General features: G+C 40.6%; 2 protein-coding genes across 4 annotated transcripts in view; one reads left to right on the forward strand and one right to left on the reverse strand.

Annotated features, from left to right (window-relative positions):
• Positions 1-4,586, forward strand: part of CD79A (CD79a molecule) — a 33,023-nt gene extending 28,437 nt beyond the window's left edge. For all 3 annotated transcript variants that reach the window (XM_081922330.1, XM_081922329.1, XM_081922328.1), the window contains exon 5: positions 2,957-4,586. In XM_081922330.1, coding sequence (XP_081778456.1) covers positions 2,957-3,079 — 123 coding nt within the window. In that variant the 3' untranslated portion in view covers positions 3,080-4,586. The remainder of the gene's footprint in view (positions 1-2,956) is intronic.
• Positions 4,587-6,036: 1,450 nt separating this feature from the next.
• Positions 6,037-25,682, reverse strand: PRDM9 (PR/SET domain 9). The gene is made up of 10 exons (XM_081921938.1): positions 24,912-25,682; positions 24,133-24,256; positions 23,110-23,214; positions 20,872-20,945; positions 19,028-19,145; positions 17,745-17,885; positions 15,394-15,665; positions 14,621-14,688; positions 13,464-13,645; positions 6,037-8,333 (listed from the first exon to the last, which is right to left on the reverse strand). The coding sequence occupies exons 1-10, from the start codon at positions 25,404-25,406 to the stop codon at positions 6,847-6,849; spliced, it is 3,066 nt and encodes a 1,021-aa protein (XP_081778064.1). The 5' UTR covers positions 25,407-25,682; the 3' UTR covers positions 6,037-6,846.
• Positions 25,683-26,800: the final 1,118 nt, after the last annotated feature.

The following is a 26,800-nucleotide window of genomic DNA, read 5'->3' on the forward strand; positions in this document are numbered from 1 at the left end:
CTCCCCCCCCCACCAAAAGACTTAAAGCAAAGAGAGGAGCACTAGGTCGGAAAAGACTCTGGTGTTTAAATTGATAACTTTCATAAATTGGATTAAGAAGTTATTTGTGCTGGAGAGGAAGAGAGAGGAATTTCAGAGGTTTTTCTTTTTTGGCTGACCCCCCCCCCCCGGACCTGGGAAGCGCCCTGTGCCCTGTGTGTGAGCCCGAGAAAAAGAATAAGGAGTTTGACAGCTGTCAAAAGAGTTGTCAAACGGGTAGCCAAAACTTGGAACTGTGTTACAAACATCTTTCTGGATTAAAAGTGCTACTTTAAAAATTGAACTGATTGGAAACAAACTAATTCTGAACAACAAAGTAACAGATTGTTGGAAAAGAACCATGATGGAAATCCCCCTGGAGGGAACTAAAGACATTGCAATGGCTGCTGAAGGAAAATTACTGGCAGAGATAGAAAAAATGTTTTTTCTTTTGGGAACTTTACAAGAACAGAGCCAGGTCATGAGTAAACAACTGGTGACCTTCAATCTTAAACTAAGCAACTCTGTGGATGGAATTAAGCAGGGGGGAAAAATCTGCAGCTGTAGAAGAAGAGATAACTTTAGAATTGGGGGAAAAAGAAGAAGGAGAAGAGGAAGTTCAGGTGGAAAAGAGTAATCAAAAGCCTGCAACTTTTGGGAACAAAAGAAATAAAGAAGACAACCAATGGATTACAAATCTGCAAAAGGAGAGAAAGATGGAAGTCCCTGGAATAACTAGAATATTGAGCTATAAAAGAATGAACAAGTACGATGGGGACTTTTTCTTCAAGTTGGAGCATGGGAGATTTGTTGATCCTGGACAGAAACTGTTTTTGTTTGATGTGGAAGGAGGAAAATATGAGGAGCTGGTGACAGAACTCCTTCGAGAAGAGAAGACCAACAAAAAGGACTATAAACAAAACTGGTGGAGAGAGACTAACTGGGGCCTAAGGGCCTCTGATGTGAGAAATCCGGGTTAAATCTGTTTTTTCTTTTTTGAGGACATTGATTTGGGAAGGGGCAAAAACCGGGGCAGGGGGGGAGGGGAGTATAGGGTGGTAAAAATCTGGGATTTAGAACTGAAATATTATGATCATTGATTTAATATAATGAGGGAAGAATTTGTGGGAGAGAAATTAGGCCGACCTTAGAGAAAGGATTTAATGTGTAAAATGGGACATGTAAAATTAGGATAAGTAAAAATGGAAAAATGATAAATTTTAAGAAAAGATATGAATAACATTTAAGAGATATGAACAAATAATTTGCTGAGATATTTAATGAAAGTGGAAGGTGGGTAGGGGAGTGTGGGGAGGTCACGGAAAGAAGATTATGAAAGTAAGGCTATGAAATTATAGATGTTTTGTTTTGTGTTTGTGTTTGTTTTATATGTGTATGTTTGTTTGATAAAAAAGCTGAAAACCCAATAAAAATTTATAAAAAAAGAAAAAAGAAAAATCCTGGCTATGCCCATGCTTCTATACAGCAGAATGTGGGAAAATTCCAAAGCTGAAGGAGACGGACACCATGGTGTATTCATATGATACTGGAAATAGGAAGCCCAGCCAGTATTGTGCAGCAGCATAATTTAACACCAGGCAAAGAAACATCTTCATGCATAATACAGTCATACCTCATGTTACGTTTCCTTCAGGTTGTGTCCCGCGGCGACCCAGAAGTACCGGAAAGGGTTACTTCTGGGTTTCGCCACATGCACAGACGTGCAAAACGATGTCACGCGCATGCGTAAAAGCAGCGAATCACGACCCACGCAGGCGCGGGTTGTGTTCTGCTCATGTTGCAAACGGGCCTCTGGAACGGATCCCGTTCGCAACCAGAGGTACCACTGTATATATATTTTTATTTCATAAAATTTATACACCGCTTGATTGTAAAAACAAAACAAAACCTCAAAGCGGTTTACAAAGAGATAAAACAGTGAAATCACGGGAAAAAATTACAACCTGACTTTAAAGCAGGCTTCCTCAAACTCAGCCCTCCAGATGTTTTTTGGCCTACAACTCCCATGATCCCTAACTAGCAGGACCAGTGGTCAGGGATGGTGGGAATTGTAGTCTCAAAACATCTGGAGGGTCGAGTTTGCGGAAGCCTGCTTTAAAGCATACAAAAGTTAAAATGCTAAAACAGGTTTACCGTAAATCACCTCAAAGTTCTAAGCTTCTGGGCAGACTTGTCTAAAGAGGAATGTTTTTAGCAGATGCTGAAAAGAGTACAGGGAACTCATGCACTTGATCTCAATAGGCAGGGAGTATAGGCACTGCCTACAGATTTAGGAGTGAGGATCCCTGCCAAAGATCGGTGAATTAAAAAATGAGAACGCTTTAATTCCAGTAGGAAGGAAAGTAGTCAAAAGCTTTACTATTTGTTATTTTTATGTATTTTATTTTATATGCTTATGTACATTTTCCTGTTGCTCAAGATGAGTTCATTACGTTACTGTGAAAGTATGTTTTGCCATTATCCTAAAAAAGCCAGACCCAATCTTTATTTCCTGTGGTGAGGCCTGTGGAAAAAGAAGAGCGCCGTCTCCCCCTTCAGTTCAATCTCAATATCCTGCTTAGTGGGATTTACTTCCTAATAAACTTGTTTAGGGTTGCAGCCAAAGGGTTGTATCAAGTTATACCTAGTGACAGGAAGTCCTCCTGGCTGGAACATCATCCCCGTGAGTCCACTCTGGGCAAACTGGAAATGTTGTATTTGACTGCTACAGTGATGTCACATCCCACAGAGCAGACCCTTTGAAATGAATGCACCGAAATTTGTAATGTCCATTGTTTTTAACGGGTCTGCTCTGAATAAGACTAACCTTGGCTATCTCCCTAAAACTGAATGCATCTTCAGAATAATAGTGTATTAGTATTTATGCTTATAGACTTATCTTTCAGAAATTGACCTTTTTTTTGTTTTCCCTTCCTAGGGACTGAATCTGGATGACTGTTCCATGTACGAGGACATTTCCCGGGGGCTGCAGGCCACCTACCAGGACATAGGGAACGTGAAAGTGATTGATCTGCAGCTGGAGAAGCCAGAGAAACCGTGATAGAAAAGGAATTTGCTTTGCATTCACTTTCCAGGCACACAGTATAAACAGCCCATTTTGAATCCTGAATATTCTCCCTCACTTCACCCTGCTGAGGAGAATTGAGGGCAGGGGTGGAAGGATTCTATATTCTCCTGTCTCCAGGATACTCACACTTGTTTAACTATGTCTGGTTTACAATAAGAAGGCTGAGAAGAACTTATTGATTCTACTTTGTGAAAGTTCTGGTTTTGGCAGGAGGGTAAACAACACAGGTTTCCTGGCATTTTCGTTTTCCTGACAAAATATTCTGTCAAGTACTAACTTTATCTTCACTTGACATCTTCCTAGTCACTTTTCCATTCTTGGTCTTGTTGGGAAGAGATGCTTCCCTCCCTTTTTCTAGGAAAATTTCTTCCAAGATGTAAAGAACACGTCAGTGATATTCACCAAATGGTGCACAACTGAGTTTATAGGATTAATTCATTTAGAATGTGTGCCTGCTCCTACTTTCCTTTCTGAAATTGGGGTTTAAGAGAGACCTATTTATAGTGCAGCTGATTTGGCAGCGTGCTCACTGTGTTCAGTTCAAATGTATATTTTTTTCCCATTGTTGAATGCTGAAGGAAATTGGGCTATAGGTTTGCAGCAAAATCCAGCTATATATGGTGCTGATTGGACAATGCTTCAAGACACACATGAACAAGAAAGAAATAGTACATAGACTGCCTCAATCACAAGATAGGATAAAAAACAGAGCTTATCCAGCATTTGCTTTGGTAGAAGCCAGGAAAAGGCTGAAATCATATCATGGGTGAAAAACCTATGCAACTTTTGTTTCAATATTATATTTGTCTTCATCTTTGATCTGCTACTTGTATGCTTTCCCACTCTTGTATAAGAAAAAGTTGTAACATTGTTAATGTTGTAGGATTTTAAATTTTTTGATAGATTGCACTATGAACCTCCCTGGCTTTCTTCAAATACCAAAGGAAAGCTGGAGAGAGCTAATGAGACTTGGGCCTGACTTGTGGCTAAAAGTAACAGGGTTAACCAATGTGATACTCTCCAGATGTTTTGGCCTATAACTCCCATTATCCCCTACTGTTGTCTTTGTTGGCTGGATTGATGGGAGTTATAGTCCAAAAACATGGAGGACACTATGTTGAGTATCTTTCTCTTAGAAGAACCAATGAGTTTTAGGTTTTCATTGAGGCAATGAAAAAAATAACCAGACATTTCACAGTGTTTGGTTATTTCCCTAAAGTAATAGGCTGACCCTCTCTTCTTACCATGGCATACAAAGCTCTGGTTGTACATTACAGAAGATTGCCAAAGGTGGGTGAGTCGAAGCAGTGCCCAGGGAAATGGATAGTTGACCCCAATAATACTCTTGATCCAAGCCCTAGCATGGGAGACGGTTTGTAATCCTATTTCGATTTAATGACAGACTAAATTTCCTTATTTTTTTCATGTTTTGTCATCTGGGATGTTAATAAAATAAACGTTTCACTATTATGAAATGAGATTGTTTTGAAACAACATGTTTCATTTATTTAGAAAATGTCCTACCTGCTTTATATTCAAAACAACATCAAAGTGATATATTCTATTATTCACTTAGGAGAACAACTTATTTCTAACCCTAGCCTCATGATAACAGGGTTAGTTTGGATCAGTGCTTTTGTAATACTGAGCAGTACAGGAAAGTCAGGTCTGTCTTGATGCTTGTCTGATCAGATGCAATACAGTACACATTTTCACACTACAAGTGGCCAGCTGGCCACCTTTGCACAAGGAAACATGCATTGGCTATCTTCATCATGGATAGTTTTATATACAGTCATACCTCGGGTTGAATATGCTTCATGTTGAGCGTGTTCGAGTTGTGCTCCGTGGCAACCCGGAAGCAACGGAGCGCATTATTTCCGGGTTTCGCCACTTGCGCATGTGCAGACACTCAAAATGACGTCACATGCATGTGCAGAAGTGGCAGAAAGCAATGCGCGCGTGCGCAGACGTGCCATCGCTAGTTACGTTTGCTTCTGGATGTGAATGGGGCTTCGGAACGGATTCCGTTCACATCCCGAGGTACCACTGTACTTCAGCCGGTGCTCTTTCCTACAACCCATATGCCTTGTAACCTAAACCTTAATGCACCATCTGTGCCTGGGAACAATTTATTTTTCGTCTGGTACCATCTCTGGTGAAACAGAGTATGTCTTTTAAATTATTCTAAAAAGTGTCTGTATTATCCTTACAAAACCAGAGCAATTCACAACCATGGGCAGGCAACAGAGTTGGTGGCACAGACTGTACAGATAATACTCTATATTGCAGTTGCCATAAGGGCCGTTTAGCAGTTCATCCTACCCTTCCATGCTCCCTTCCACAGCACTGGGGTCTCAAGCCACATTAGCTCTTCTAGTGTCATTACTAACTCTTACAACAACAACAACAACAACAACAACAACAACAACAACAACAACAACACACCACAGGATATCCTATTCACAGCTATCCTGTGACAGGTAGGATTCAGTCCTGATACTTTGCTCTACTTTTGTCTGCAGGTAGAACTGTATCATTTGGCAAATATAACAGTTTTGAGAAGTTGCAAGGCTAACACATACGTGGCATGCAAAAGCATGTAATACAAATCCACGTGGTTGTTTGCTACTTTTCTCCTTGCAAAGTTCCAAATAATGTATTTTGCAAGTTTAAACAGGCACCCCTGGAGGAGAGTGGCTTGAGGCAAAGCTGTGGAAGAAAAGAAAAGCTAAATAAAGAATTAAACATCTTACTCCCCTCCTGTTTCCATTTCCCCCTCAAAACTACTTTGGCTAGAAGAAGCAGGCAGCACATTTCATAATATGTGTTTACATAGTGTGTTATTTAGACCAGAATTTCAGATTAATGTAAAAAGTATATGACAGTTACATTGAAAACTATTTCTTAATTTATGACAGTAACAGCAGTCACTTTTGAAGAAGCCATTTATTAAGATAACATGGGCAGAATATGATTGACCATTGAAATAAAGCCCAAGAGCTGCACAGTGTAAGCATTGTTCAACTGAATTATTGAATCTTGGGATTTCATTGTTAGATGGAAATGTGGCAGAGTCTAGTAGTCAAGGCTGAATCTTTTTCTTCAAATCAGAGCTCCTGAACCTCATTGTAACATTGGCTCATTTTGGAAATAATTTTTAAGGAGCTTAGTGAAGATTCATCAGGTATAGCATCAGAAAACAGTTTCAGCAAAACATAAAAAGATGCTAGCAGGAGATAATGTAAATGTAGCTTTATAAATTACATCAGGTAACTCCACAAGTAGTATAGCACCCTATGCTTTTTCATATTGGCCCTCAAGTAGAAATGCTTATTACAAAACTTCAGCATTTAAAACATAGGCACTTCTTTCATTTTAAATCTGATTGTGGAGCATTAAAAAGCATAAGGCTGAAAAACGTTCACTAAATAAACTTCTAGGGCTTGGCACACAAAAACTCACTTCTAAGGTCATATACCCAAAATTGTGTCTTTAAGAGCTGTAAAACAATGAGATGGTATGAGCAGTGGTGCTGGCTTTAGAAAAAGTCACGTGATGAAGTTTCCTACATAGTAGACAGCAAATGATTACAGCCCTGTTTATTACAGCAGATGGCGAAATGCACCAAAACTGCTACATGAGCAGAAATGCAGAGCTGCTTACTTTATGTTTAAAAACATTCAAAATACAGCACCATACTCTGTACTGGAACTGGTAGCTCTATCCACTATGTTACACTAAGGTGGCTTCTCTCCTGTGTGCGTTCGCATGTGGACGGCCAGGACTCCTGACCGGCTGAAGCTTTTCCCGCACTCTCCACATGAATATGGCTTCTCTCCTGTGTGCGTTCGCTTGTGCTTGGCCAGGTCTCCTGAACAGCTGAAGCTTTTCCCGCACTCTCCACATGAATATGGCTTCTCTCCTGTGTGCGTTCGCTTGTGCTTGGCCAGGTCTCCTGACTGGCTGAAGCTTTTCCCGCACTCTCCACATGAATATGGCTTCTCTCCTGTGTGCGTTCGCTTGTGCTTGGCCAGGTCTCCTGACTGGCTGAAGCTTTTCCCACACTCTCCACATGAATATGGCTTCTCGCCTGTGTGCGTTCGCTTGTGCTTGGCCAGGTCTCCTGAACAGCTGAAGCTTTTCCCGCACTCTCCACATGAATATGGCTTCTCTCCTGTGTGCATTCGCTTGTGGACAGCCAGGGTTCCTGAACAGCTGAAGCTTTTCCCACACTCTCCACATGAATATGGCTTCTCTCCTGTGTGCGTTCGCTTGTGGATGGCCAGGTGTCCTGAACAGTTGAAGCTTTTCCCACACTCTCCACATGAATATGGCTTCTCTCCTGTGTGCATTCGCTTGTGGACAGCCAGGGTTCCTGAACAGCTGAAGCTTTTCCCGCACTCTCCACATGAATATGGCTTCTCTCCTGTGTGCATTCGCTTGTGGACAGCCAGGGTTCCTGAACAGCTGAAGCTTTTCCCGCACTCTCCACATGAATATGGCTTCTCTCCTGTGTGCGTTCGCATGTGGACAGCCAGGTCTCCTGACTGGCTAAAACTTTTCCCACACTCTCCACATGAATATGGCTTCTCTCCTGTGTGCGTTCGCTTGTGGACAGCCAGGTGTCCTGAACAGCTGAAGCTTTTCCCACACTCTCCACATGAATATGGCTTCTCTCCTGTGTGCGTTCGCTTGTGGATAGCCAGGACTCCTGATTGGCTAAAGCTTTTCCCACACTCCCTACATGAATATGGATTCTCTCTTGTGTGTGTTTGCATGTGAGTGACCAGCAGTGATGAGTAGCTGAAGCTTGTCTCACACTTTCTAAATGAACATGGCCTCTCTCCTATACATAATTGTTGGGCTGGGTGTGACAACTGCTTTAAAGTTGCCCCACTTTCATTGCATCTAGAAAGCTGAGTTTTACTCTGTGTCTCTTTGTTTATATCTTTTAAAAACAGTGTCTCGTCATCTTTATTTTTGTCAACACAACTTGGCACTAGGTGCTGCAGCATAGTTCTGTTTGAAGCACTATTTGTGATTTTGAATGGAGATTTCTCTGCTAGGACATTTTCAGGTACTTCAGGCTGTATTCCATATCCTGAATGCCTCCATTTCATATGTTTGTGAAGGTAATCTTTGAAAGTGAAAGCCAATTTGCAGCAGGGACACTGATGACAAGTGATACCTCGCTCCTGTATCAAACGTGAATTCTGCCTGTGTGCTATTTGAGAACAAACAAGATTTGAGTTTTAGTAGCTATTTTCAATCATGCATGACAAATGGGCATGTGGGACTACATTATTTAGGAAACTACAGCACCCAACAAGCTCACTGAGAGCCAAGGAAAAAGACACATGCCAAAACAGAGGGTTGTCCTGAAGGAGCAAGCGGCAGGAAGAAGACCAAGGCCAGCCACAGCATTCAGAAAGGTCATATTGCATACAGTGGTCAAAACAGCATCACTGACCATATTACATGTATGGGAAATAAAATAGCTTTGACCATATCATTGCAGAAGTGTTTTACACAATAAAATGAACAAGGGCTCTAAGGCATATTTTGTTTTTATTAAATAATAAATTAAACTTAATTTTAACTATTCTCATGAATGTGTGAGTTATTTCATGCTCAAAAAGACCTTAAACCTGTCCAAAAAGGTAATTTTTTTGGTTAAAAAATTACTTAAAAATCAATTTATTTTATAACCACAAAAAACACCCTCCTTATTTTTAAAACATAACAAGTACATGGTCAGCCCATTCTACAACAAAAGTATGATACATGTGTTAGTTGTGGTTTGCGTGCTATGGCTTATGGAACCTACCGGGAATAAAATGACTAAAATTCACTTTGAATGGTCGGTGACCCTTTTCTATGGCACTTAATACCATTTTTATACCTTATTTTGAAAGAGACCACAATTAGCTTTATTTTGATACCAATTGGTTAAAAGAAAGCACAATTGGTTAAAAAAAAAAAGCAAAACAGGAGGTTTTTTCTAAACTGACTCAGAAATTGCATTAGCCTAAATCGCGCGAAAATTGAAATTTTCAAAAAATTCTCCTTCACCCAATTTTGGACCAAAAAAATATTTAAAAATTAAATTGAAGTTCTTTCTAAACTGACTCAGAAATTGCATTAGCCTAAATTGTGCAAAAATCAAAATTTTCAAAAAATTATCCCGCGCTCAATTTTGGACCAAAAAATCTTTACAAATTAATTTGAAGTTATCTCATAGGTATATACACATTTTAAAAATTGAAGAAAAGCTGAGTTGTGAGAGCACATTGCACCAGGTGATTTGGCATGGAATGGCCCAAAATCTGGAGGTGTATTAAAATACTGCAATACTATTGAAGGAAAATAAAGTCTAAATTTTGGTGCTTTAACTATATTAAAATAGTTCTGAGAGAATATTTCTTCTATGCCAAATGCATTTCTTATTTTTTAAGATAACACCTGCATACAGGGGAAATGAGATATTTGCACAAGAGAGAACTATGTGATGAAATTCTTCATAATATTACAACAACTGCAGTACTGTTGTGACCTGGGAGGGGAGGTGTCAGCCTGTATGATGCTGGAGTCTCTTCTAATTCCATTGTTGAACTAGCCAGCCAAGTTCCTTGGTGAGTTAATGGCCCTAAGTATGGTCAATAATATAACAAAGCAAGTTGTTCTGTGCCGGAGGACAAATGGGTAGCCCCCCCATGGGTAGTTATACTACCCCCCCATGGGTAGTTAGAAGGACAATAGCCAGAGTTGTGTGTGACACCTGGGCTAGAAGCAGACAGAAGCCAGAAAGTGAGAGCCATGCTTGATTTGAGAGCCATGCCTGGAAGAAGCGGACCATTTGGATCCCTTCCAGTCGGGATTCAGGCCTCATCATGGGACTGAAACTGCCTTGGTCGCACTGGTTGATGATCTCCGGCGGGCTAGGGACAAAGGTGAGAGCTGTTTCCTAGTTCTGCTGGATCTCTCAGCGGCGTTTGATACCATCGACCATAACATCCTTCTGGACCGTCTTGAGGGGCTGGGAGCTGGGGGCACTGTCCTACAGTGGTTCCGCTCCTTCCTCCTGGGCCGTGTTCAGAAAGTGGTGGTGGGGGATGAGTGTTCAGACCCCTGGGCTCTCACTTGTGGGGTGCCTCAGGGTTCTGTCCTCTCCCCCATGCTTTTCAACATCTACATGCAGCCGCTGGGAGAGATCATCAGGAGGTTTGGGCTGGGTGTTCATCAGTATGCAGATGATACCCAGCTCTACCTCTCTTTTAAATCAGAACCAGTGAGGGCAGTGAAGGTCCTGTGTGAGTGTCTGGAGGCAGTTGGAGGATGGATGGCGGCTAACAGATTGAGGTTGAATCCTGATAAGACAGAAGTACTGTTTCTGGGGGACAGGAGGCGGGCAGGTGTGGAGGATTCCCTGGTCCTGAATGGCGTAACTGTGCCCCTGAAGGACCAGGTGCGCAGCCTGGGAGTCATTTTGGACTCACAGCTGTCCATGGAGGCACAGGTCAAATCTGTGTCCAGGGCAGCTGTTTACCAGCTCCATCTGGTACGTAGGCTGAGACCCTATCTGCCTGCAGACTGTCTTGCCAGAGTGGTGCATGCTCTGGTTATCTCCCGCTTGGACTACTGCAATGCGCTCTACGTGGGGCTACCTTTGAAGGTGACTCGGAAACTACAACTAATCCAGAATGCGGCAGCTAGACTGGTGACTGGGAGCGGCCGCCGAGACCATATAACACTGGTCTTGAAAGACCTACATTGGCTCCCAGTATGTTTCCGAGCACAATTCAAAGTGTTGGTGCTGACCTTTAAAGCCCTAAACGGCCTCGGTCCAGTATACCTGAAGGAGCGTCTCCACCCCCATCATTCTGCCCGGACGCTGAGGTCCAGCGCCGAGGGCCTTCTGGCGGTTCCCTCATTGCGAGAAGCAAAGCTACAGGGAACCAGGCAGAGGGCCTTCTCGGTAGTGGCGCCCACCCTGTGGAACGCCCTTCCAGCAGATGTCAAAGCAATAAACAACTACCTGACATTCAGAAGACATCTTAAGGCAGCCCTGTTCAGGGAAGTTTTTAACATGTGATTTTACTGTATTTTTGGTTTTTATGGAAGCCGCCCAGAGTGGCTGGGGAGGCCCAGCCAGATGGGCAGGGTATAAATAATAAATTATTATTATTATTATTATTATTATTATTATTATTATTATTATTATTATTATTGTTATTGTTATTGTTATTATTATTATTATTATTATTATTTGACTCAAAGGCTGTGATGACTATGGAAGAAGCGATGTATTTTGGGGTGTTGATTCTGAAAGTCCCTCCATCATAGGCTCAGGTTATATATTTGTATAAATAATAAATCCTAAAGATACCACAGACTCTGATGTCCCTCGAATCCCTGGAATTTCACACAGCTCAGAGAGTGGGGTGGTGTTCAACAATATGTTGGCATGTTATGTGAGGGGGTCTACCATGAGCCAAGGTGTGGCAACCTCCCAGCTGATGGATTTTGACTGAGGGGGAAAGCCAGATCTAACCAGTGTGGGACAACCCCTGGGATGTTGTCCTGCACAAGCTCCCACTGAAATAAATAGGAGAGGCATAACAATACTTGTATGAGGCCTCCATTCAAAGGCGTTCCTTTAAAAGAGACATACACAGAATAATATCCTGGTGGACTATGTCTCATATTACTGGCAGGTGTGTTGTTACTTCACTTTCCTGTGGCAGGCAGCAATATTACTTGTGCCAGCCTGCTCAAGGCTGGCACCGCTCCCGTGCTCTATGATGGAATTACTTTATACTTTATGTACTTTCTTTTTTAAAAAAAAAGTTCTCTTCTGCTGTACTACAAGTTAAGAGTTCTATTTTGCCCTTAAAATAAAGAGTAGTCATGTTTCACTGTCTAACATACTGTAATTTTACAATCATTCGTCCTCTCTCTTTTATTATTTAGTGCTTTCCAGTCTCTGCACCACCCTTTCCAGAGCTGGAGTGTATGTTCCTTAGAGAGCAAACAAGCTATTTCTTCATGCAGAAGACTTTCTCCGACCCCATTCCATGCACTCTGTGTGTAGGGAATATTACATCACTGCTCCTAAACTAGAGATAGCAAGTATTAAAAACAAAATATATTTCTCATATGGAAAGGCAGCCATATTTTCCACAACCATGCTGAGTAGATGAAACAGAAATGATATAGTTTACTTGAGCTACTTGAAAAATGCTACACAGGTTGTTTACATATATATGCTTTCATAAAACAACAGAAAAAGCCCAGTAAGGCTTCAATGCAGTATTACTATATTTTCAATACAGAGTGGTCACATCATATACACATTTAACTTGCACAAATTCAACAATACGCGCTCAGCTGCAAGAACCAGTGGGGAAGCTGCAATGGGGTGAGGCAGCCTACTGGACGAGGGTTGCAGCAGAGGAGGGGGAGAGATACAGGCAGAATAAAAAGGCCAGAATGGATCTGCAGCTTTTGTCTGTGTCTCTCTCTATCTACTCCCCTCCTCCTTCCCTCTGCTTTCATCTCTCCCCCACCACTGTTTCCTCACTGGTCACTGCAGCCAAGGGAGCCAGGTCGCCATTCTGCACTCTCTCTTCCTTGCCATTATCCTCCAAAGAGGAGGGGAAACAATCTGCTGCTGCCATCTCAATGCTGCCACCATGTATGCAAGGGTGAGGGAAGGCATTCAAGGCAAAGGCAGGACCTGAGACTTCCCCCACCCCTTGCCAATCAGAAGTCAGATAAATTTTGGCTCTATGTGATTTTGCATATACATGCTGCCTCAGGAATGGAATTATCTGAGAGCAAATTCATACAACCATATTGACAGAGCTCAATTTTTGGATGTGTTGACAGTGGCCATGTGTTTGCTTCAGAATATGCCCAAATTGCAACTCACCCCTAACTACTGCTCCATTTAAAAACGTGAAATTGGGATGTTTTAACTGGAGTGTGGTACATATGAGATGATTTAACAACTGGAGTCATGTTCAAAAGTCATACAACCACTACCATTATGTCAAAAACTCAGAACCAGACTTTTCAGCTCACATATTCACCATGCGAAATTAATCCTAATCCTTATGCATTTCTCTGAAACATGAAGACTTTCCCCCAGCTCTCCTACATTTCTCTTACCTCAAACCACCCTTCTAGCTCTACAATTCTATGATTCTATGAACTAGTCCTTTAGATTTATATAACGCATAGAAATATGAAGTTATCCTTAGACGTATCTAGCAGAATGCTGTCTAAGACAAACAAAACAAGCAACAATAGACCAGTGTTAGGGAAGATTTAAAACAATGCATGATTATTATACCTTTTCTTGATTTCCATCTAGAGCCCCACTTGATGCCAAGCTCCTTTCCATATTCTTCTCCGTACCAAACCAGAAGCTCAGAATGAATAAGGATTATTTTACATGCCCTGTAGTAGATTTTCCCATGATACTGGAAGGCAACAAGATTTTGCTCTTCCTCATTCCGGGCACAGTTAACATACCTGAAAGTTCATTGTTAAGAGGGTAATTAAAAGTACTCAGTCAGGGAAGTTGGAAATTAGAGAAGTACTATGAAGCATAACAATTGCATTACTTTCTTCTATTTTTCCAGTAATGAAATGCGCAGCTGAAATATTTTAAATTTGTTGAACACTGGGCATATTATACACTGGCGCTTACAACCCACAACAGAATTTTGTAAAATAAACTTTTGTCTTCTTACCTGTGGTAACTTCACTTTCTTTTTTTTATGGTGGTAGAAGAATATCTTTGTCTGGGTTGCTCCTCCCATTCATTTCAGAAGGCAAGACTTATGCAGACCACCAGGCATTTGCTCTACTAGGAATGATGAACCCATAGCTTTGACTGATCCCAGTAAGCAGTTTAGGGGCCCACCACTCTATTTCCAAACCAATATATTCTTTTTACCTTTGAAAGGTGCCACCTCTCCCTCTAGTACTGGCACTACTGAACTTTGGTATATAGTGCACAATTTGCACAGCAGTATGCAGAAAAAATACCCTGGTAAGACTGTTGTTGAAAGGACAAAAAAACCTTAACATTTATTACTCATGGAGGAGGAACCATTCTATGTATAGATTTTACATGTGGCCAAGATGCAGTCAAGATGTTGACACTAGCACAAGCTAACTCATACTGATTACCTGGAGAAGCAGAAAAGAATTAATCTGAAAGGAAGTGATCTACTTTACCAACAAGCATTTACTAAAAGAGAAGGAATCAGTGAAGAAGGAAGAACAGGTTGCATTTCTGTCTATTCCTCACCACAGTTCAAGCAGGTTACTGCAATTGTTGTGCTTTACTCCCAACAGTTAAAAGATCTTAAGAGCATGGACGGCTAACCTGTAGCCACCCAGAATGACATGTAAGTCATTTTGTTCTATTGGCCTTTCCAGGTGTATGAAGACCCTTGTTTTAAAAGTCTCTCTTCATTTAGTTTGATCAAGGATGTTTACCTCATCCAGTTGGAATTAGTTTCATCCTTTCCATCAATGTAAACATAGCAGTTTTGCCCTCTAGTAATCTGTAATTAAAATAGACACGAAACACATGCATCAATATGGTAACACTACAACAATATGTAGAATGTTAAGGGGCTCTGCTCCCCTGCTTGCTTTGCTCATCATCCTCTCTCCCTCCCCCACATTAACCCCTTAGAGTTTCCCCTTCCCACCACATGCAACTACTAATCCCTTTTCACCCTCTCAACCCTACGTTTGAAAGCACTACTCTCGTTTCTGCAGCCTTGCTTTGCACCCGTTTTCACCTCCACCTCCATGTCTTCCCCTTCTTTTGTGCAACCCCAGCAGGCACACAGACCATTCCCATGGTAATCTCCTGCATCTTCTTCTTCCCACATATTGCAACTACTAAGAACCCTTTTCACCTTTTGCCTAATTATGAAGCCACCCTCCCCACCTATTCTGTAGCTCTGTTTCCTGGCAGGCTTGTTTCCTGGATTCTCATCATTTTCTTTTTAGGAGTTTTCCTGGAGTTTTTAAACTTTGTGTTTAAATAATCTAGAATAGTCTAGGTGGGGAAATATACTTTTATTTTAATAATACTTTGAATAAACAAATAAGCAGAAGCAACAAAATATTGGTTTGGGTGAGAAATACATTTTAAGAACTTCCCTGGCTTTTTTGCTTGAGGTATATTTCATTCATTCAGGAAGGTGGTACTCTACACGAAAAGTTCTTAAAATAAAAGTGCTGTGTGTAAATCATACCAGCCAAGAATAACCACTGTTGGCTGCTTCTTCTTCCTCTGTGATTTCCCCTTCGTAGGGCCCAAAATGAATTCCTGGAGGCAGAATTTCTCCTTCATTCCAGACTCCAAAGCCAGCTTTGGGGATACCTGAAGGGCCAATTCTCAAACCTGGAGGTAAAGTGAGGGTGGCCCTCTCTTCCAGTCCTATTTCTACTGCTGTATCCTTGATGAAAACTGGAGAACCATGAACTGAACATTCATCAATAAAGAATAGCAGGCAGTATTCACAAACTAGGAAGGGAAAGAAAGTTAACTGAGACATGATGCTGCAGGACTTTTTTCACCATCAATTAGTTTATTCCTTTTTTTCAGATATCTACAGCTATGAATGGCAATCCATATAAATATTTAAAGTTGTAAAACTTGGGGAATTTGTGTCAATGTGCAATAATTATTACAATTAATTTTGTGGTTGGCTCTCCAACTGAGGCTCTGGTCTTGTTGGGAAATGGTGATATGGACATGGCTATTGTACTGCTTCAGGGGATAAGGATGCCAGGGGTGGGAGTCTACTTATGGGACAGTCCAGAGAGCAAGGTTAGGTTCACAACCTAAGGTCACATTGAGGGGGTGGTCAATAAGAGAAGCAAAGTCCAGACACAGGCCAAAGGCACAAACAAAAAGAACACAGGTTCTCAGCAAGGCAGCACAGAGCACCAAGAAGCTGGTTAATGGAAGTTGTTCCAAGAAACTTCCCCAAGGACTGAATACATTTTTCCATGAGCCTGCTAAGCCCCACCTTAGACATAGCATATGGTCAGCAGATAATCTAATTGCAGCAGACAGAATTCTGTCTGGTTCTAGTCATAGTCAGCCTGATAGTTGTTGTTGTTATTTTGTTTTTTAAATAATATTTATTAAATATGTCTTAGTTTACAAAAATATGTGCATTGACTCTTTTTTCAAGCTGTGTTTTCTACAGATCAGTTTCATTTGTTGTGAGATGTTAGTGTTGCAAACAATATGAGGTTGGGAAGAAAAGATGGGGAAAGTGGGGGAGGGGTGATGGTGTGCGGGTTAGTTTTACAAACCCTGATAGTTCCATTTAACAATAGTTCTAGCACCATAGGGTGCTCCAAGGCTTCATGGTACAGTTGGATGAATTCAGGGGAAATGTTTCATTATTTCTCATGTTTGTCATTGCCCATAAATGTTAAGAAGGATTATTTCCCCTGCTATGCAACCTTGGCATTCACTATCAGAATGTTGAGTGGTATTGACGTGTTTCCCATTGGATTCTCTTTGGAGAAGGAAGGATTTCCTCCCTAAACTAGTTTAGCCACTAACATTTGGTTGGTTGGTTTTCCTTTTCTTATAGTGTGTAACCATACTTTAATTGCACAAATTCCATCAAGCTATTACTGACTGTATCTGCTGACTCCGTGTGGCACACAGATGACAGCTGCACACTAGGAGTGGTTATGGGTAGATGGACTGTCTATTCTTATTCTAAGGGATTGGTCTACATAGCCTTTGGATACGTTCATCTCTATGAGTCTATGAAATATGTGTTTGTTGTTGGCACTTCTATAGCATGTGTAGACCTTTCAAAAACCTCTGTGTTGTGTCCAATTAATTATTACTCAGAGGAGTCCTATTCAAATCAAATGATCTAATTTAGTAATATTAAATATTAAATTAATTACAATGGGTCTAAACTGAGTAGGCCTAGCATTGGCTTTAACCCTTTACAGTATCACAATCTGCCAGTTTTTGACAAATCAAGAACAGCATTAGTTCAGTTCAACTACCACAGATTACTTGTACAGATTCTGATAATATTAAGACCACCTACTGTTTAGAGAAGGGCTAGGGTAACTGCAGACCTTCTGTACATCACCCATCATACATGAATATAATCAAATTGCGAGTCTATTGTGAATGAATGGCCCATGGCAAATTTATAGGAAATTTATTTTCTTTTTAAAATGTGGTTGGGAATACTGATTATAGCTCAGGAACTTTTTATGTGAAAGTCTGAAGTACTTTCTTACAAAATGGACCAGTGTCACAAAAAGAGAGTTTAATAGTGCCAGTGGTTTGGCCGTATAGAATTGCTATTCCTTTTCCTATTTTGGACAATTGTTACAAGCCTGATACAGGCATTTTAATTAACATAATTTTGATTAAGCACTTTTTAAAATATAAGCATAAAGGGAGAGTTTCTTAGCATTATTAGCATTAGAATTATGAATAAACCTGAACCTGAAAAATATGTAATAGAATATCTAAAAGCACTGTTTTATACAGTAAATATTTTTCCAAGGCAACATAAGAATTGAAGATGGAAACTGCTGATTATAAACTTACACAAGTAATCATCATCATTTGGCTCATTTATTTCCATATATGTTTTTCTCTCCCTCTTCCGCAAACTATATGTACTAACTTCTTTCTCCTGATCTCTTTTCCTATTCTTTGTTTTCCTCGACAAAGCTTTCTTCTCAATATCTGAAGTATATAATATGATTTTGTAACGCATAAACTCATGGAAAGCAAAAGTACACGGAATACAAGAACTTGAATCACATTAGGTATGTTTAGGTGTTCACATTAGTCCCTGCTTGTCTTGCTCATGTGTAGGATTTACATATAAGCAGAATGCCTGAATATACCTACTTTTGTTTCTGCAAGATGTGTGTAGAACACTGTGGGATATTCTATTCTGGAATGGCATTGTCTCCTTATGATAAAATCTTCTATTGTTTCAGCATTTCTAACAAGTCACATAAGAATAGCAGGTGATAAAAAACATAGGATGAACATACCACACTGGACATGAAGTGACAGATACAGTGTGCTGAGAATTAAAATGTTCTCTATTTCCTCCTGAAGATTTTGCTTGACTGTGCTCCAAAATGTTTCACTAGGCATCTAACAGAATTAGTTGTGCTCTTTACTAGCGAGGCTTAATTACCTAGATTGGCTGAGAGCCTGTATATGTGACAATGTGGCTCACAGGCAGCAAAATATTAACCAATCATGCTCCGACCTAGAAATACCATACTAAACTATAGCCCTTTTCATAATGAGACAAAACCACCTAAAAAATCCCCAACTTTCATAAAGCACAATGAATATCTTTTAACATGGACATATCTGCATTTAAGTGCAGCTTATCAATGTTAGAAATTTAATTCTGAGTCAATTTTCATATTTCATGGTTGCAGGAATGCCTGGTTCTGTTAACATGGATAAGCTCACACCTAAACATCACTACAGTATTACCACACCCTGTCACTTTCATGCCCCATCTCCTTCCATATTTGACTCATGTAAAGTCTTTCACAGTGTAATTGGCTAGGTTGAGCAGCTGCACAGTATAAGCTCTCTGTCATTTTGCTGCACTGGACTTGAAAACAACATGCAATATTGTTTTTGCTCTTACATACAATTACATCAAAAAAAAATTGTCTTACACAGATCATAAGATCAGATCATTAGAAAAAGTTCCAGTTCCAGTTTTGGAGAGTGCCCTTTACAATTAAATGTCAAAAAGTTTTATAAGCAGTTGTAAAGAAAACAGTAGGCAGAGTAATTATTATTTAAAGTTGTTAAGAAAATAAATTAATGGCTTTCTACCAAGCACTTACCAGCCTTTGATTCTGCTGCAATGTCTGTAGTATGAACATCTGCACATGTATTTTTGTCAGTTTTCTTTATATGTTCTTGGTCTTTGGAGGTAAGTCCCATAGTGTTTATTTGCTTATTCTGCAACAAAAAGTTGTTTTCTCTTAAATCTTAACACCTCAAATAACACTCATAAAGAATTAAGAGGGGGCTTGTGAATCATGTGTATTTACTGAGTGGTAAAAGTGATCATAAGGGACGCAGGTGGCGCTGTGAGTTAAACCACAGGTCGGCGGTTCGAATCCCCATGACGGGGTGAGCTCCCATTGCTCAGTCCCTGCTCCTGCCAACCTAGCAGTTCGAAAGCACAAAGTGCAAGTAGATAAATAGGTACTGCTCCAGTGGGAAGGTAAACGGCGTTTCCGTGTGCTGCTCTGGTTCGCCAGAAGCAGCTTAGTCATGCTGGCCACATGACCCGGAAGCTGTCTGCGGACAAACGCCGGCTCCCTTGGCCTATAGAGCGAGATGAGCGCGTAACCCCAGAGGTGGTCACGACTGGACCTAATGGTCAGGGGTCCCTTTACCTTTTAAAAGTGATCATATTAATTTAGATCTTCTTAAATATTTCCACAATGGCAGTTATCATTTAGACAAATTACCAGTTAGTATATTCAGTTACGAGACAGTCCCAAGGCATGCTTAATTATTTATTTTTCTCAGGAATCTCTCCTTTGGCTATAGAGTACAATGTTTAACAAAAGTATGGTGCATGGAAATAACTTTGAACATGTGACTATTATTACTAACACCCAGAAAGACCTTCAAACGTGAACAGAAAACGAATTGCTGCAGCAATCATGACTTAAATGTATGAACATATTATATATTTGACTTTCAACCCAATGAAATAGCTACATAGTGTCCTCATGTCAAAAAGGTTGTGTTGTCTGGGGCTGACTAGAATTCAAAACACCTAGAGAAGGGTTGTCAACTTGGTCCCTACTGCCCACTTCTAGGCATTTCAGGATTCTAGGTGGGCGGTAGGGGGTTCTACAGTACAAGCTGAATTATCCTTCCATCGAACACTGGTGGGTGGTAAGGAATTTTTTCCATTAAGAAAGATGCATTAGTGGGCAGTAGGTATAAAACGGTTGACTACCCCTGACCTAGAGGGAATCAGTCCGGTGAAGGCTGGTCTATTAGGCTGTGTCCACATAAAGCTTTTGAAACACACATGGGCTACTATTTCACAGTGTGCTTTCGTACATAGCAGTTTCCTGTGTACAGCAGTACACACCTTCACGATCTAAAGCAGCAGCTACTAACTATATTGGCTGTATACATTGATAATGTGCAAGCTAGTGTCCAGCTGTGTTCTGTTCCCCTCCCCTCATTTAGTGTTTCCACATACTTTTTTAAAAAAAAGAAAAGAAAATGTTTTTCACAGTCTTTCAATGTGTCTGCAAATAGTGTGGGTTTTGTGAACTACAGGTCACCCTGTCAGATGGATAGCTTATCCTCCGTCTCCGACACATTTGATTCCAGAGTTTGTGTTGATTCCGGAGTTTGTTTCTTTGTTTCAGTTGTTTGTTTTGGTTCTTCCTTTGTTTGAATGTGTAATGTTATGATCACTGACTACAAATGTCAAATTGCTTCTCTGGAAGCTAATGATCGTGAACAATAAATTTCCACTCAAATAAAAAGTATGCCCCTTCAAACCCTGCTATTATTAATATCTTTATTTCCATATTAGGGCAAACACATGAAATATTTATCCAAACTATTTTGATTCGATGTTTGCTAGAATCATCAGACAAACAAAAAAAAAGAAATTGCAAATCACTTGAAATATCCAAAACTATCTTACTTGATCAAGAGGGTACGTTTTTTTCTTTTCCTCTTTCCAGCTATTCAGGTTACATGGTGTCCTAAAAGATTTTACTGGAAATAAGAAGCAAACTAATATTTTAGAAATTAAAATATTATCACTGAACATATAAACCTGAGAGAGAGAGAGAGAGAGAGAGAGAGAGTGTATTGTGCAATATATACACAAACTTTGGTATTTGTACTGTACCAGTCAGTCATTTGGAGAAAGCTATAGCTCCAAACCATCCACTAAATTTCTCCAGTACCTGCCAGCCAGTTCTCCATGGTAATTTCCAGGAGTATATTTGCAAAAATATGTTATAATAAAAAAAGTTATTACCGTATTTATACCCTGCCCATCTGGCTGGGTTTCCCCAGCCACTGTTTCACCAATAGAAAGACATTTGGTAGCATGAATTTAAATAAATAGAAACTGAAAAGGTAGGTGGTTCTCCTTCAGTTTATGGAATGATAAAAACAGTAATGCCTTAATAATAATAATAATAATAATAATAATAATAATAATAATAATAATTTATTATTTATACCCTGCCCATCTGGCTGGGCTTCCATCAAACATTATTTAGGGAAGTTTTTAATGTCTAATGCGGTATTGTTTTTAATATTCAGTTGGAAGCCGCCCAGAGTGGCTGGGGAAACCCAGCCAGATGGGCAGGGTATGTATGTATGTATGTATGTATGTATGTATGTATGTATGTATAAATAAATAAATAATAATAATAATAATAAAAAAAGCTTCCCTAAACAGGGCTTCCTTCAGTTGTCTTCTAAAAGTCTGGTAGTTGTTCTCTTTGACATCTGGTGGGAGGGCTTTCCACAAGGAGGGCGCCACTACCGAGAAGGCCCTCTGTCTGGTTCCCTGTAACTTGGCTTCTCACAGTGAGGGAACTGCCAGAAGGCCCTCGGTGCTGGACCTCAGTGTCCGGGTAGAACGATGGGGGTGGAGACGCTCCTTCAAATATACTGGACCGAGGCCATTTAGGGCTTTAAAGGTCAGCACCAACACTTTGAATTGTGCTCGGAAACGTACTGGGATAAATGTCTCTTGGTTGATTGATGTTTAGAATATTTTCTCTGCATCTTCACTTTTATCTTGACTATGAATGCATCATCACAGGAATGTATCCCATGATATTACACATTGTGTTGCCAAGAAAAAGGAGTGAACATAGGAAACTGCTATATACGAAGTCAGACCACTGGTCCATCCATCTCAGTATTGTTGACACGGTCCAGCAATGGCCCTCCAGGGGTCCAGACAAAAGTCTTTTCCAGCTCTACCTGGAAATACCAGTGACTAAACCTGAGACTTTTTCTGCACAAAACACATGCTGTACCACTGAGCTTCAGACTTTCCTTATATGATAGGAATGATTGTATATACATGGAATGAATGGAAATATAGGCACAATATGGCAATAACCTCATTGCTGATACAGTATTGAATTAATGAAACATCATTAGGTGTTCAGCTTTAGAATGAATATAAAACCATTCTAATGCAAAAGATTAATATTCAATAAAAAGAATACAGCAAAATTGCAACCTGATCTGCACCAGATTACACAGTATAGCAAGAGAACAGAGGTGGGGAACCAGTGACCCTCCAATTGTTGTTTGACTCCATCTCCCATTAGTCCCAGCCAGCATGGCTAATGGTGAAGGATTACAGGAGTCATATCTGGAGGGCCACTCATTCCCCATCATTGCAACAGAATATTCATATAGGTAGAGCAAAGGAAAATCAAGTATGAGACATAAGGGCCATTAGTAGTGATGAGCAAAATGAACCAATGTAGATGAGTTGGGTCACATCACATAAACTACATTTTGTTACATTCATCAGCTGCATCTCACAAAATTAATGTAACTAAAGTAATAGATATGTCATTCACCAGAAAGAGACAAATGCAGTCAATCATAGAGCATTTATCTTTCAATTAGCTATGATGGCTAAATGGAATGCCCATGTTCAGATATATGCTAAGTTGACTGAAGGGACAACAGAAAGGGGAAGCATTGCCTTCATGCCCTGCTTATGGGCTTCCCAGAAGTATCTGGCTAGGCACTGTGGGAAACAGGATGGTCTGTTCCAGCAGGATTTTTCTTAGACTTTGCTGCTGGTGAGGGGTGTGGCCTGCAAAGAGTTCTATGGCCCGTATACAGAAGCCTGAAGGGCTGCATGTATTCAGGAATGACTATAGTAATCATTTACCTATAGATTTCGGTGTCCATTCCTCATCGGACTCAGAGGACTCATTTGTAGTTTTGGGAGGTTGCCGTGCATGATACATAAATGTTGGTTTAGGTGTAGGAAGACCTAATAAAAAATATCAGGTATAAGATACTATAAAAGTTGTTGCCTGCAAACATCTTATTGAAAGAATGCTTCCAGAAATTTGTCTCTGTTCAACTGATGGCAAATGCCAATAAAATACAAAATAATCAATGCTATACTGTACTGTATTGTGCTATGGGAAAACCAGGCGCTTCCCACCCCCCACTCCCCAGAATCTGAATCCAATGTGAGAGGCTTCAGATCACTTGCCACATAGTATACCTAGCCACAAGTTTTTGTTAAAAAGAAAAAGTACTGTATCGGTGAAAGACCAATCTAGCCTCTGCAGTCCACAACATGGGGGAGGCGTGGGAAAAGGAGACAAATGTTTCAATGGTATTTTACAGAGCAATTCTAAGAAACTCAAAAGCCCTATTGCTTTCAATTGGGGTCTACAACCAGGAAAGTGGATTGGATTGCAGCCAATGTGCAACTTAACTGATGCAACCCAGTAACTTAACCAAGCCTATCAAGTGAAGACTTGCTTAGAAAAGAATTTGAATCTAGACCTCCCAGGTACAATTTTAGCATTATTTCTAGCTCCATACTTCTTTCATTAATCTCTCTTTGCCTTATCTGCTGGTCCTAATTCTACCTACAGAGTTCTAAATTTTAACCTTTTTACAAACATAGTTAATATATGGTGTAATTGAGCTGAGCTTCAGGCTGTAATCATTGAGAGCCCTTGAAAGCCTGACAGTTATACTTTTAAATACACACTAAAATATATGCTTTGCTAACTTTAACATGTCACATAGATGATCCCTTTGAATGTTACTATTTGATAAAGGTAAAATAAGGTGCTAGAGTGAACAATTCTTCAATTGTTCTTCAACTCAGAGATCTTGTTGCAGCTAAATAATCCATACTCCTTTCTTACTTTTCAGTAATTTATCTCACCTAATTGAGTCATAAACTCATAGTTCTCTTTCATATTCTTATAACGAATTTTTTCCCATTCTCCCATTTCAGCCCATTGCTCTTTAGGGAAGTAGATGGCCAGCCCTTTAAAAGTATCTTCAGCCTAGTACACAGAAAGAAAGTGGGTACAGACACATAATATCATGTGTTTAAATGTTTTACTTAGAAACAAGCACTTTACAAGTAAAGTGAAATCAATCAGTGAAATTGCACACTTTGATCATATATTTAAATTTGCACACCAATTAATTGATGGGTCTAACAACAAGATAAGTTGCTGGGACTGCTCTTGAAAGTCCTGTTGTTGTACAAGCTGAGCAGCTGCCTTACTTTACCATGTCCCTGAACCAGAACTATTTAAAACAAAACTTAGCTATGGCTTTCCTGTCCTGTTTGCACCCAAAGTTTCCAAATTGCATGGAAATTCTACACTACTTTGCCAGCTTTGAATGACTGCTGCATGATATCAGGCATGGGCAACTACAGATAAAGTGTCATGTGACTGTAGCATGATTGTCAAGGTTCCCATCTTTATGGACCTCTCCAGCAAGAACTGAGTTACACAAGAAATCTTATTATTTACACCCCTTAAATTGTATATTATTTCCCCATTATTTTTATTTAATTAAAACATTTGTGTGTGACTTCCCCAAGCCTGCAAAATTGCTAAAAGCAGCAAGTCTCCACTTGCAGAAGCTTGCCACGTTTTAGGATGGAAGGTCTCTTTACGGCATATTTGCTTACTCCAAATTCCTCACCTTGGGCTTCTGCCCCCTTTTCTTATGGCTCGGCTCTTTGACCCTCTCTGTAGAAAACCTGTCTAAGCAACTATTTTGGGGGCTACCTGACCCCGTCCTCCCCACCTCAACACTTTTTGTAAGAAGAGAATCAGAAAGAGGTGATGCCCCACTGGCTCCTTTCTCCAAGGGCTCTCCTCTCAGATCCCTGGGATCATTCTCCATGAGATCTCCCCCACTGGGAACAGGCCATTCAGCCTCAGTTGCCCTCTCCCCTGGGGTTTCATTCTTGTCAGACACCTCTCTCCTCATCCCTCCGGCTTCTCCCCTACTGAAACTGCCCCTGCCCTCCTGCCCTTGGCATTCATTATCCCTGACCATCTCTTGCCCCAACCCCTGAGCTTCTGCCCCAGGAGGTATTTCTTCCCACATTCCCTGGGCTCCTGCCCCAGCTGGCATTTTCTGCCCTCTTTCCTGGGCTTCTGTCCCAGTGGGCATCTCACCTCCAGATGCCATTCCCCTCCCTCAGTCCCCAAATTTCAGCAAAGTTTAATCATCTCTCCCTCCTCAGTCTCCATCCATCCCAGCCAACTTTCTTTCTTCCCTTTTCTCCCTCAGCCTTTAATCTTTGGGGAGCCTCTAAACTTTGGGCTTCCCTGCTCTACACGCAGCGAGGGAACAGTTTAAACTTCGCCCCTCTCTGAAATCCTCCCCGCCACAGCCGAGGCTTTTCGCTCAGCCCCGCAGAGCCATCTCCTTCCCTCAGCGAGAGGGAAAAGGCGCCAAAAATCGCGCAAGCCAATGAGCGACAGGAGCTGGTGTGCTGCGGCCAATCATCGGGCAGCGCGGGAAATTTCTCTCTCTCTTTTTACAGGTGTCTCACCGCCAGGGTGCTGCGTTCGTTGGTGGTGGTTTTTTTTGTTTTACCTCAGGCAAGAGGGTAGGGGGAGGGGCAAGTGTAGAAAAGCGGAGAATCTTCTATCCTGAGGCAAATGTTTCCTTGCAAGGAAGGGAATCCACGATTTCAAGGGGAATAAATACCAGTCGCAGTAGTACTGGAGGAGGAGGGTGGTCTTCAGAAAGAGCTGGTGGAGGAAAACCAGAGTTTGAAGGGAACTTGTCACAAAGCATGGCATGCCTCTGAGCACGTGCAAAGTACCTTTCCCCCTTGCCATTAAGTAGCCACCACAGGCAGCGCCCCACACGCGCCCCACATCTGGGACTGAGGAAAAGCCAGCACCATAATAATAATAATAATAATAATAATAATAATAATAATAATAATGGCTTGAACCCCATCCATCGGACTGGGTTGCCCCAGCCTCTCTGGGCAGCTTCCAACAAAATATAAAAACACATAGAAACATCAGACATTTAAAAACTTCCCCATACAGGGCTTCTTTTTCCAGATGTCTGCAGGAAGTCCCATGGTTGTTTATCTCTTTGACATCTAATGGGAAGGTGTTCCACAGGAATACTATATTCCCCTGACTATGAATGGAACAGGGAAAGTGGGCAGGAAAAAGGACTTCAATGATGTGATTGATTTTAAGCTTTTGGAGCCGTTTCCACTGTTTTTTCCTCTCTCTTTTTAAAATTCGTCTTTATTGATTTAAAATATCATCATACGTATATATTACAAATAGTTACATCAAAATTAAACAAAAAATATAATAGAAAGAAGATAAAGGAAATAAAAATAAAAAGCAAAAAAGAGTTAACAATAAGAAATGAATATTGGTTATAACATCCTGTCTTTTCTAATAAAGTCTTCTGAAAGAAATTTCCAATCGTTCTCGTTGTACTTTTTCTATTGTCTTAATTTTATCGCACAGTTTGTTTTACAACTTCCTGTATATTCATCTAGTATATTTATTCCATTTGTTTATTATATACAAGTATCATTCAGT

Source organism: Podarcis melisellensis (genome assembly GCF_964234715.1).
Source record: "Podarcis melisellensis genome assembly, chromosome: 8".
NCBI classification, from domain to species: Eukaryota; Metazoa; Chordata; class Lepidosauria; order Squamata; family Lacertidae; genus Podarcis; species Podarcis melisellensis.